Source organism: Papilio xuthus, unplaced genomic scaffold, assembly GCF_000836235.2.
Source record: "Papilio xuthus unplaced genomic scaffold, Pxut_1.1 DF826923.1, whole genome shotgun sequence".
Lineage (NCBI taxonomy): Eukaryota > Metazoa > Arthropoda > Insecta > Lepidoptera > Papilionidae > Papilio > Papilio xuthus.
The window spans coordinates 4664248-4678151 of record NW_013531726.1 but is presented as its reverse complement, the minus strand read 5'-3'; the positions used below and the strand labels follow the sequence as shown (position 1 = coordinate 4678151).

General features: G+C 34.4%; 1 protein-coding gene across 1 annotated transcript in view; it reads right to left on the bottom strand.

Annotated features, from left to right (window-relative positions):
- Positions 1–13904, bottom strand: part of Sol1 (CUB domain-containing protein Sol1) — a 236536-nt gene that overhangs the window by 72517 nt on the left and 150115 nt on the right. Inside the window, exons 6-10 of the mRNA XM_013318496.1 lie at positions 10881–11037; positions 10518–10577; positions 6430–6518; positions 1764–1886; positions 751–822 (exon numbers count right to left, since the gene is read on the bottom strand). Coding sequence (XP_013173950.1) covers positions 751–822; positions 1764–1886; positions 6430–6518; positions 10518–10577; positions 10881–11037 — 501 coding nt within the window. The remainder of the gene's footprint in view (positions 1–750; positions 823–1763; positions 1887–6429; positions 6519–10517; positions 10578–10880; positions 11038–13904) is intronic.

The window sequence follows — 13904 nt, the reverse complement described above, 5'->3', positions numbered from 1 at the left end:
CAAACATTCATCCATCCAAACAGTCGCATTTATAATATTAGTAAAGCTAATAGACAAGGTGAATATAATTTTCTAAGGGTTATATTTGCTGAAAGGATGTCAGAAGTTTACAGTAAAATGTATTATTTACTATATTTATTGTAAAATAAACTTACAGAATATAAAGTGAACAAGCTTAAACTAAATAACATTAACAAGATTCATGTAATGAGATTGATAAAAGTTTTCTCGTTACTAAATGAGAGCGTGTAATAAATATTCCAACTGCACTAAAATTTTTGATGTTAAAATAAAATTTAATAAATGACATTATTTGTAACTGCGAGTAATAATTATGACATGTTCTGCATTTATCTCAATGTAAATGAAATATCTACTGCCATTATGGGACGAGTTTAATCAGATGTAATTTATAACTTGTAACTGAAAACATTTTCATATTGGTTATTACTTTTTACTATAGTAAATAAGGGTATCAGTACTATCCTGAACCTTACATGGTTCATATCTTCTTGCACCGAGTCCAACGATTTTAAAAATTAAGAGTTACTTAATAGGTTTAAATTTCATTTGACCTAAACTGAACAAATAACTCGACGTCTGAAAATTCCACACAAGAGATATAAGTAGCTTTGGTACTTTACGATCCTGCGATTGCTGAAGTGCCGGAGGCCATCAACTCCTAACAAGCTGAAGAAGTAGACTCTTAGGCTGTATAATAAGCAGAAGAAAATATTGTCTATTACTTACTTGTCGCGCTTACTTCTGGTCCCAGTGACTCGAAAGCTTTTCCAAAGCTCAGTTTTAGTAGACGATCGGAATCTGAAATAAGCCATCTCGTGAGGATGTGAAAACCAACTTACACAACCAATTTAAACAATGTTCCTTGTACTAATTCAATAGATGGCGCTGTATAATTTTATTTCCCTGCCATCTTTTGACAAGATGTTAAAACACGTGTGCTGCAAAGTGAAACACGCTAGGAAATCTGTACATGAGGAACTAGATGGCGCTAAATAACTTTGAATATAATTTTGTGATTTTTTGCTTTTTCTGCATATTAACTTTCTTTTACCGAAAAAAAAATAATAGTAACAGACTATACGGCTTTTGACAGAAATAAATTAAAATTTTCTGAGTAGGTTGCACTTAAAGTTTATGTAGTAATCTTCATAAATCTACAACTACGTTGGATAATAAGGTAACTGTGGCAAAATAAGCATCCAAAAGCCGTCTGGAACTCAGCCAATATCTGTATTCATAGTTTGGAACCTCGTTGTATGAAGTAGCTAATTTAGTTTTAATGGTACAAAAATACAGATTTCATTAAAAAAAAACTATTACAAAAAATGTGAAAGAAACTGTCATTTAAATTACATAGACAAAAAAATGCAATATTTATCTGTGTGTTTAAGTATGTACACAATATCTACGTTAAATCAATTCTTATGTGCGATCTATGATAATCCTCAAGGCCTCGCACTAATATCCGAAATGGTCTGATCAAACTTTCATAAAAATGACTTCCTTACTTATTATCATGTTATTGCATCTAATCATTATCGGTAGTGTATTTTTGTCTATATCATTTACCAAATTAAACCATTTTATTAAAACCTTAAAACCTCCGATTGGGATGCAAAAACAATTCACTACTTTTTACTATTTATTTTATTCTATTCCTTAAATGTTGCTTTTACCAATCTAATTGCTAAGTCAGGATGGAAATGAATAATGTTGTTTTACATGTGTCATAATCAGACCTGCTGCTGTAGAATCCGGTGGCGGCTGAAAGTGGAAAGTGGCTGCAAAGCCTTGTCCCGGCGTCGCGGAATTGGCGGTGAACTGTAGAAGCAAATATGGGCCCGTAGAGAGGACTTCGTAACCTGGAATAGATAGAAAAGATATGAATTTTCTGTTACTTTATGTCAATCACATAAATTTATCGATTATTTTTGTGCCTACTGTACTTTGCTATTCCTTCGTCCATTTTACAAATGTCGATAGGTATAAGTACTAAACGAACACGAGAAATTAAGAATTGTTGTGTTACATTTAGAGATTCGATTATTGGTTTCAGATTTCTTTTTTAACAAGTGATTTTTACGACTCTTTATAGTAATCTAAGATCATGTCATGCAGTCATAGTAACTCTCAATGGTAATTTCACGTAATGTCGGCCTTCTGAACCACAAAGACCTTAATCGTTGGAGTCGTTATCCGTTAACCTGACTTAGCTCCATAAGCTCCTAACGCAGAACGCTGACAAAGCCATTTCTGCGAATGGCGGACCGTAAACTGAACTATAGAATAAACTTATAGCATTCCAATAACGCAAACTGTTTCTTAATACATACATACAAGCGGAAAATAAAAGTATTTACAGAACAACATCCGTCATGAACAAAAAGGTCGGGACAAATAAATTCATATATCTGAAGCCGTTATCTTTACAATCCAGTAATACATCCAGTGACGATACTAGATATAAAATTTTGATAATCGAGATTTATTACATACAACCCTTTACTTTAATAAAGATATTTAAATTGATTTCAATCTGATTTGATAGAATTTATTGCAAGTAAAAAGCGACTGAAGCTATAAAGAACCTAGTTTTACTTTAAGGTAAGCATAAAATGTGATTATTAATGTAGACGTAGAAGGCAACGCACACAAAGATAATATTTTCACTTCGTATTCGTCTCCTGCACCTTCAAATCCACTAATCCTCCCCATCCCTCCTTATAAGAGAAGAGTGGGAAGGGTAAGAAGAATGAAATTAAGCCTTTGACACCGGCATCGAAAGATATGCGGAATGACCGCATCACGCCTATCTTCTGTGTTCGTGGTATCACATCGGATGAGCCGACCACTTCGACGACAACGAACGATAAGTAGCATTTTTGAAAATTATATAATATTATAATATTTGTGGCTAAATTTCAAGTGTATAACCAAAGTAGAGACCAAAACAACCCGCACTTGGCCAGCGTGGTTGATTATGGCCTGATCACCCTTAACTTAGGGTAGGCTCCGAGCCTCTCGGTGGGGAAGTATAGTGAGCTGTTGATGATGAGAGACCAAACAGTAGCAGATAAATTTCAGAAAAGGAATTTAAAAGTTGTCCAAAAACGGATTGTTAGAATATTTTTGTTCATGGATCGACAGAATTAAAAAGTTCAAGAACATATTTTTGATATTTAATAAATATCACAATGTTGTATAAGATTCGCACGTGTTGATAAGTTTGCGATCGATTGTCATCGTCCAACTACCTGGCGCTTACTGTCCCCATTTTGAATGAATAATGCTTCAACAGAGTAACGCCAACTTAAGGTTACAGGGTTGTCAATCATTATTATCTTTAAGAAAAATTACATCAAATCTTTCGTTATACTTTCTTATACAGACGCAAACTTTAAATACCACATCCACTTTCGATGCAGATGTATTATAGTAAATAATGGCTTCTTGTTTATGTCGACTTAGTGCATCCAACAATACTAGCAAGATATTTGCTTCATTAAGTTGGTTCACAAGTCTAACTATACCTTTACAAGAATGGGTGCTATCCGTTATAAGCCGGATTTCTATTAGATTTCCGGATGTGTTATTATTATAATAAGTGGCAACCCTATTGGTTATTGTCCCAGTTACGCTGAGCTGTGATTGCAAGAAGCCACCTTCAATACCTAATTCCCAGGTTTTCTGTATTCAAACATTGTCCCTAGTTTTGTGGCTTACGCATTGTAAGAGTTGAATGTGCAAATAAGACCCGCAAGTTGTGCTTCGTAAAAAGCCCGAATTGTGTCAACAATAAAGGGTTTTCAGTCCCTAAGTAATAAATTGGAATGGCCTCTTCTTTTTACAGTCTGGGATCTTTTATGTTTTGTGAATAAAGTAAAGGAGTATATGGACTCTTATGCTGTTAACAATACTATTGAGTAGCATTTTAAAGTGACTGTGATTTTTAATACTTCGTATTTAAATTTACATGTGTCTCCAATTCAATATATAACGGGGTCAGGCGTAAGATTCTACATTTTATTTATATGTCAGCGCTTATCTAGGTGATACCATAAATTATCACAAAATTCGTTTCAATTTGGACGTGGTTATTCAGTATCAGCATTAGTCGTTATAAAAAAGTGATATAACAGTTCCTTGCAATTGTCAAAGTAAGTAAACATCTAAATAAAACGAAACATAGTATCAGAGCAACGTTTTAATCATTGCCAAAGTTACGCCGCGGCCGGAATATGGGGTGGTCTCTTAAGTAGCATTTAATCTCGAGCATCTCGTGTTTTGGAGACGTTAATCCATGAAACTCGGATGATCCTTGTAAGATTGGGCCTGTACTAAAAATAACATACAATCGTAAAATTAAGGATCAACAAATCTAGCACTTATTCCACATTCAGAATTACAATATCTGATTATATAGATAATTTAAAATCTTATTACTTTTTTTTTATTTGTAAAGAATTGAGTTTAAATGCCAATAATCCGTCCCTGTAATTTAAGTTGAAATATTCCTGGCGGCTTATGACTTTAAGATATGAGAATTATCCCCAAAACTCTTAAAATTTGTGATGATTAAAATGTAAATAACAAGATGAGTCCTTCACCAAAGCGGGGAAATGCGACAGTATAGGTCTGCATATGATTTGATTTTCTAATTTTAAACTGTGACCGTTTTATTATAAGTTCAACTAAAATATTCCATTAGTTGAAGCTCGTACTAAGAATTGCATCAGCAAAACAAAGCGTGCAGGTATACTCTAGCGAAATGTCGTCGCGGCTGCAGAACTCAGAGCACCGGCAATTCATCACGAAAGTTAGTTTTGCACTAAGAATCTTTGCGAGTGGTGCCTCGGGGAGAATATTTCTTCCAACTTTTGAGATTGGATCGTTCTCTTTCTGTACAGCTATAAATCGTACGCGATAAATATCTGTCAAGGTAAATGAATTAGTCCAATTTAACGTTGATATTAAGGTGTGAAATTTCAACTTGATATTTGTATTATTAGGGGAATAAGCTCGGGATAAAACTTTATCGACTTTTTTTGCCTATATCGTCTCGTAATAATACAAATATTTGTAAGGATATTTAAGTAAATGTGTAAGTTCCAAGAAAATATAGTTTTATTTTATATCATAAGGTCGCAAACGAGCGAGCGGCCACCTGAAATCGCTGAAATAGCGAAGTGACCGTTGCCCATAGACATACGCAATTTCATATGCGTTGCCTACCTTTAATCGACGGAGGAGAGTATGCACAGAAATAAAATATTTTCCCTTCCCATGCATCCAATCATTCGGAAAACCCACTTCCACTTCCCATCCTTTCCTTATAAGGAAAAGGGTGGGAAGGGAAAGAGGACTAAATTAGACCTCCGGGACGCGGAATTGCTTCTACTTCACGCATGTCTTCTGTGTGGTCGTGGTATTTCACCGGGCGAGCCGGACCATTTCGTGCAAAGATGTTTAAGCGGGCTCTACCACTGTTATGTTTTAATAATGTAAGATGGCATACGAGCTAACGGCCACCAGAAATCACTGAAACAGCGAAGCGACCGCTGCCGATAGCCATCCACAATTGCAAATGCGTTTTAGTATAGTAATTTCGTAGACATTTAGTAGTGTTATTAACATACATACATACATTTATCTTTTAATTGACAGTTCATTTTGACCATGAAAATGATAAATTGACGTTGCATATTTATCCTATGAATTTGATACAAGAATCTCATTACTTTTTAGTCATCTTTTTTGAACGATTCTCCTAGTATTTTTCTCTTGGGAATCTCAGTAACAACAGGCGGTGGAGTACTTAATATATGTCACAATGAGATATTATAACGCCCACGTTTCCCTTCTTGTATCTATTTTCCTTATGATTTGTCTCTCGTATACAGGAGCACTCACAAACCTATTTCTTTACGCGCCTCATATATTTTTGTAACTTTACTTTTTTATTAATCTGACTTATATTATAGGTATAGGAGGTATTGTGATAGTAACTTGTTTTTTATTTGTGTTTTTAATGTCATTAGCTTTCGCATGTTGTACTATATAATTTCAATAAAATATGGAAAGTTTATTTTGTATCCATTTAAAGTTTTTTTAGCTATTGTTTATTGTCATTATTCATGCAAACTTTATGTTTTTTTAGCATGATTAATAACGGGGTGAGGATGGAAACCTGATGCGCAAACCCTACGTAAGTGGACATAGTAAAACGTCAGAAAGATGATAATATTTTTCATACTTACAATGATGTTAAATCGTATACAAGAATGGAGTCTGGCATCAGAAGTGCGATATATCAATTTGAACGCAGTGATTTTATTAATCTTTTTTCAATGGTTCAATAATATCTTGTGGACTATGTCTGTCGCAAAAAAACATGAATACCCATACCTGATAACTCGTTACACAGCATAGCTATAGCCGGAGCGTTCGCGTCTCTCCCATCAAAGACCTTGATGATGTCTGCACGTCGCAGGCAACTGGAACCACAGAGCAAAATTAACGCAGTTAGACAATGGTAAAGGAGTCATTTGATATGAAAAGAATAAAGTAATTATACTTGGAGGGTTATAATAAGATACTTTTTGCTCGTGGAATCGAATGGGTGAATCTTAGTTAGGTTATTTTTCTTAGATGATATTAGCATAATCACTGTCACTATAAATCCCGATACAAGTAAAGATTGCTTTTGATGAGTGGAAATTTATAACTAATTAGCTGTCGCTCGCTGCTCCCTCCGGGAAGTCAAAAAAGTTATAATATTAGTAAGATGTTTAAACTTAAAAAAATATTTTTCTTTTCTACAAGCAAATTTCCTCAATTACGAATGTGTCAATACAGCAGGCTGGCCATTTGCTCCGAATATATAGATGTCTCATATTGTAATTATAAGCAAATATACAGTAAATTGAATTGTGTACGCGAGGTGAACCGCGATCCGAACGGTCCCATGGTTCGCGGTTGTGGTCGCACAATAATCGCTTACGAGGCTCATATATCAATCAGAGCGTTTAGGTGTAATTTAACGACATTTAATGCAAAATCCGTTGCGAGGTCAAACGCTAATTATTAACGGATTTGTTGTTGCGATTCCAAATGAATAACAAATTCAAATTCAAATTCGCAACGAAACGCATAGTTTTAAATGCGAATTGTCCAAGGTCTTACATATGATATACCAATTTTTTTTTTCAAATTCAATATCAGATATTTTATGAACAATTTGATTTTTCTTTATTTTTTTTTTATTAAAATATTAGTAGATTTTTTGTAAATTTACGAATATTTCTTTTACCATTCCAACTAAGCTCTATTGCTTGTGCTAGGATATGGTTTACGACAATAGTCGAATGGTGGGATTCGAACCCCCGACCTCGTGATCGGAAATCCTTCCCCTTAACCATTAGGCTATTGGCTATTGGATTTCAAGCAATAATTTCATTTATGTTATGGTGTTAACCTTATCTTTTAATGTTTTATTAATTGTATTTTTTGAACTTGAAGAAGTAATTTTAATACATTTTATGTAAAATATATCTAAAAGGAGCGTCGGTGGCTCAGTGGTCAAGCACTTGAGTTGCAATTTGCAGGTCCTGGGTTCGAACCCCGCCATGTACCAATGTGTTTTTCGATTTCCAATTTACATTAATACATTTATCCGACGTTCTTACGGTGAAGGAAAACATGGTGATGCAACCTGCAATTCAAAGATATGTGTGAAGTCAACTAACCCGCACTTGGCCAACATGGTGGACTATGGCCTAATCACCCTTAACTTAGGGTAGGCTCCGAGCCCCTCGGTGGGGACGTATAGTGAGCTGATGACTATGATATCTAAACTTGTAAATAAATTTGATGAATTTTCAGTAATTCGCGAGCGTTTGTTTGCAGTTTTTCATTCGGTGTGAAATAGTATAATATTTTTAACAGTAACTTGCATTTCAACGCGCCATTGTGCGAATGTAGATTCAGTTTGTAGGCAAGCGATAGGTTTTTTTTCATAAAATCTGTTCGCGGTCGACATATTTACATAACTATATCGCTTTTAATTTTAATATCGCGTTTTAAAATATTGTTATGTATAAAAAAATTTGAATTATTTAAAGGTTTAGTGAAAAATTCAAATTTGAAAGCTTTATTATTAGATTTGTAATCAACAATAAAACTTCTATTTAATATTCTTATCGTACGTTTACATTGCTGAAACATCTGCCTAGAACATATTGTTATCTCTATTTTTTAAAGATAATAAAAGAGATGACAATATGCTGTCACACCGGTTATTCAGCACTGGAAATGATTAGTGCTATACCATTTACTTGAAAACAAACTCGAGACAATTGGTTTATAAATTAGTTTCTGAGACCAAAATTCTCATAGTAAACCTCTGTATTTTATCAAAGATAAGATGACGATGAATTTTATATAGTAATTTCAGTCTCAGAAACCAACAATAAACCCAACTAGGCCATTTTACAGCCTTTCACGTTACGATTATAATTATAAATTGGCCTGCATGCCCGGAAGACCACAAACAATGTGTCATTACACAAGGGTCAGGGATGTTTGTCTTAATTAATTCCGTCTACATAACAATAACATTTGCAACGTAGAATAGTTTAACAAGGGTTTAATATACTTGAATATCAACTGGACTTGGTACATAAATTCTCGTACCAGCATTCCTGTTACGTACACCAAGTTCTAAATTCTCCACAGACTAACGTGTTACTACTTAGCTTGAATACTTTGTTGTTTGGACGATAAATCCTGATGAAAATACTACTTCTATTTCGTTTCGATTTTGTGGATTAAATATGGAATGTTACATCTTTGTAAAGGTTGCAAATATTTTTATATTTTATTATACTTACATAAAAACGGCTAATCACTCACGTATATTCGTCCAGTGTCGGCAGCGACTAGTTTCTAGCTCATCGGGGGCCCTTCATCTGGGTGAGCCATAGCCGTTTTTATATAAGTTTATTATAATGTCTAACCAAAGTTTGAATAATTTATTTGATTTTATTGTTTAATTTTTGTAAGGTATAATAAGTTTGGATATTAGTTAGTAATATTATTATATTTTCATAATTAAAGAGCAGTAGGACCACGCCAAAGGAAGTCTTTGCCTATCCCTCAGGGTTACGGGCGTGGTTATGTTGTTCTATTAAAAGAAATAAATCTATGTGGACATTAAATTTGAATGCTATATATGTATAGTTAATTTAAATTGCTATGAAAACGTATTGTCTACAGCTCTTCGGGAACTTTTGTTATGTTTTCATCTCGTAAAGTAATTAAACTTAAGGAATACCAAGTTGGCGTTGCTTCAAATTATATTCGTGTTGTTAGTAAGTTTAATATTATCTTATATTACCTTAGTAATGTAACATCTTAAAATCACCTCTCACGCAATTTATCCTTCTCTTAGATCTATCCATACCGATGTTTCAACATTCCCATTTAAAATCTTCCTTATTCTCTTTGACAACAGTAACAGCTTTGTTTTTAATTTTGTAAATTCTTGTCTGTAGCCTATTTTTTCACGATATATGTTCGCGATAAACTCTGAAAGTACTGAATCAATTCTTATAAAATTTTATAAGCATCTGTAAGATGGTCTAACTTAGAAGATAGGGTAATTTTTATTTCTATTATTAATTTCCTTTCCGCACGGTCAGAGTCGCTGGCAATAGCTACTAACCATATAATTTTATTTTAACATAGGCCTTCCCTAGACTATTCCACACTTCTCAGTCCCCAGTTAATCTTCTCCAAATTAAAATACTTTAAGGTAAATCAAAACCGACATTCCTCGTTAACACCAGCAAGCTGGAACGCAAGCTGGCCGCAAAGCGGCGCGCCCATGCATTATTCGGTTAATTAAACAAGTAGATATGGTTTATAGCTTGCTCTCATTAACGGAAGCGGTGCGCGCTCGTAGCATTTATAATTCATTTTGTGCCGGCTGCATTGTCGACGTGGGAATGCTAATTTAATCGCGATCTTACTACGAATCCGTTTTGTGTTGTAACCGAAAATGCTGTTTAATATTTTAATGCAAGAACAATTATATAAGTTAACCCTAACTGGTGGCTGATTTACAAATAAGAAAGAAATTTCTCGCTTCTTCAACAATGACTGCCACTGCCTTCGTGTCTACAATTTTGGTTATTTTTAATGAGTTCGGTAGAAAATTGTCTAAACAAAAATATTGCTATTCAAATCCACCGATTCCCTATATGTACTAAAATAAAATAAGCGGATTCTAAATGAACATGCTTTGTTAAAATTAAAAGAAAAAAAATATCTCGATCCAAGACCCTCATTATAAAACGTAATGAAGCATACCTCGTTATGTATGAGAACAAATATGATTCGTCGTTTTATTTTGAATAAAATACATGATCTAGTTTTTTTAATAATCAGAAAATAAATACGTAAAATAAACAATAATATAAAATAAAAACACAAACCTTATATCGCCTTTTTGTAGTGAAACTTCTTCGAAGACTACCTTGACGCGGTCCTTTGGTCTGGAAAAATTATTAGATTTGATGTAATACATTCAAAGCACAAATCATACGTCTAAGGGCATGTAGACCAAGTAGGTAAAGGTTCGTATCAAACAGATTCAAAAGCGAACTAGTACCGAAGCGAATCGTGTCTTGAAAGACACGAAAATTAGACGGAAATTAAATGCTGAGTTTTGTCTGCGATTCAATTATATTTGGTTACATGCTGTAAGCCTAGCTGCTAAATATTTCGCTGGAGCGTAGGTTTCAGATATCAATGATAAGTAACGTACATTTGAAATATGAATTATGATTGTAACTGACCTGCCGTGGAAATGGTATGAACATCGCACGTTGTTGGGGTAATTGGAGGGGTATCGCGGACTGTAAAGCCTGCCGTGAGACGGTCGGCTGCCTGACCTGCTAAACTGGTAGTCGCACTCCGTGCCCGGCACGCGAACGCCCTCTGTCTCGAATAGACCTGTGAAAATAGAATCGAATAGGTTATTTTAGTGGTAACGGGTTTCGAATTAAATACAAGTTTTGAAATGTTAAAGATCAGTTAAAATGGAATACTGGTGATTACTTTGCTGTTATTAGAAATGTCAGAGATCGATTTCTGATGCCGTTTTCTTAATCGAAAGTTAAAGATCTTTTACAGCTTCTTTTTTTAGCAAAAATATTAGCAAATTTTTTGTAAATTTACTATTTTTTCTTTTACCATTCCACTAAGCTATATGCTTGTGCTAGGATATTGTTTGCGACAATAGTCAAATGGCGGGATTCGAAACCCCGACCTCGTGATCGGAAATCCGTATCCTTAACCATTAGGCTATTGACGCTTCATCACTAAAGTTTATGTGATTTGTTTTGTATTAATTAAAATTACGTTACGTTGGAATAAACATTTTTTTTTCTGTAACCAGCTTTAATTTTTAAATTCATTTTCAATGTTTACGCTACGTGTGTTTTTATTTTTATAACTCGGCAACATACATGCAAAGTTTGGGTAACATTTTGTAGCAACTTTGCGTTCCACCAAACAAAACAATCTAATTTACTTGAGTTGGAGTTTATCCCCGTCCGGTCATAAAGCGGCCGTTGGTAATATTAAATTAAGAGGATCAGGTGGTTTCTGGGTTAATTGCCCTAAATGTATGGTGTCACGCGGCGCGATAACAAAGCCTGACAAGTCATCTCTCTGCGGTTACACTATATTTCGCTTAAATCAGGCAGTCCTTCCGTTGTTTAGCTCTAGGTAAATTTAACTTATGTTACATTGTGTCAAGTTATTTTGTTTATGACTTAACTTTACGTAGTATACATATAAATAATAAAATTTAACTCATAACTCCTGCCAGTATTTACGGAAATGAAAGAATCCTAGTTACATGTTATATAAAGATATAAAATTATCGAAGTAAACAATTTTGTTTTGTCGTCAACAAATAAAAATTACTACTAACGAAATCTATAAACCTTAGTACCTACTATGTAAATATGAATAAACCCCGTTTTGTTTGTTATTTAAGCCTCTTGTTACATTTAACAAATGTAGTTGTGTACTGTTGACTTTTTAAATAAGTTTTTCCTTAAACGAGAGCCGAGCTTGTAGTTGTAATAAAAGGAATATTTTGGTCAATTGTGTTCGTCTGTAGCGGTCTGGAAAATAAAAAAAGAATTAACGTTCGCCATAATGGTGGCATAAAACGTAACTGCTTACGAGTTAGTTCCTTTTTATTTTGGTTGTTTTAGAACTTAGATTTAAATAAGATTTACATTAGTTTACTTTATTAAGAATTATTAATGTGTGTATAAGTTAGTAAGTTTTGTCTACGAAATAAAAAAAAACTAATTTGACAAAGACACAGTGACATTGAATTTGGATTAGCAAAATTTAAATTTTGTGACGGTATTCTGTTGCTCGTCATAAAGTGGTAGGCGTGTAAAGCAACGGCGGATTAGTCTGTTATAATTACATTTAGAAATGAGGTATTCACAAGATAGGAGCAACAGGTTTTACGTTGCTTAACTGTAACAAAATCGCATATCAGAATTAAGTTTGAATTAAGTATTAATTCACTTCTAGATCTTTGTATATCCTTTGGGATGATGAGTGGCCATATTACTCATGTGATTAAAATATGAAACGTACTAATTTACTATAACCTTTACCCACACAGAAGACAGGCGTGAAGTGAAAGCAATTCCGCGTTTCGTCTGATGAGTGTGCGTCCCGGAGGCCTAATTTAGTCCTCTTTCCCTTCCCACCCTTTTTCTTATAAGGAAAGGATGGGAAGTGGAAGTGGACTTTCCGGGTGAGAAGACGCGTGAAAAGGGAAGATATTTTCTTTCTCTGCATCCTTTCCTCCGTCGATTAAAGGTAGGCAACGCATATGTAATTGCGTATGTCTATGGGCAACTGTCACTTCGCTATTTCAGCGATTTCAGGTGGCGCCCGCCCGTTTGCCACCTTATGATATAAAAAAAGCATCCGAAAGTATCTATCGATAGACTTAAAGTACTGACCTCGGCAATTCGTAGTACCGTGTCCGTTTTATTATTAGCAAGAGACCTGACTAAAATATACCAGACTCATTTCAGTTCTGCAATATTTGTGGCTATGTCAAGTGTGGCCATTTGGAAAAGTTATTTCTGTATCTAACTGACGTCACTAGATTATTCCAGGCTTGTCGACCGTGGTGACATCTACAGAGCGTAATAAACTGATATGTTTTGTCGTTATATTTTATACTAGCTATAGCCGGCATCGTTTCTATGAATTTCAATATTGCATCATAGAATGTAGTGTAGAATGATTTAGGCTTGTATTAATAGGGTCAGTTATTTGCGGACTTAAGTAACAGTGTGTTTTAAAAGTATATGAATTTGTTTTTGTGGTAACAGTGGTAGTGGCCAGCAACAACAATATCTTGCTTGACTGGTTATACCACGACAGGTGACATAAAAGATATGCTTCAAATGGAAGCAATTCCACGTTTTATCTGATGAGTGTGGTGGTCAATTTTATGCATTTCGAAACCTTTCTTTTAAAGACAAAGATGGGAGTTGCGGAATAGTCGAGTGAAAAGACGCATAGGAAGGGGTAATGTTACCTTTCTGTGCGACCCTACCTCCGTAGATTATAGGTAGGTAACGCAACTGCTATAACAGACGTATATTGGCAGCAGTTGCTTCGCTATTTTAGCGAATCACTTGCTACTCCGCTTTATGATATAAAAAAATTGTAACGCAGAATATTTTTGAATCAAGAAATGAATTGAAACGGTACCTAGAAGCTCTCAATTTCTTAAGAAACATGCTTGTAAGAAATTATATTAAAGTCGG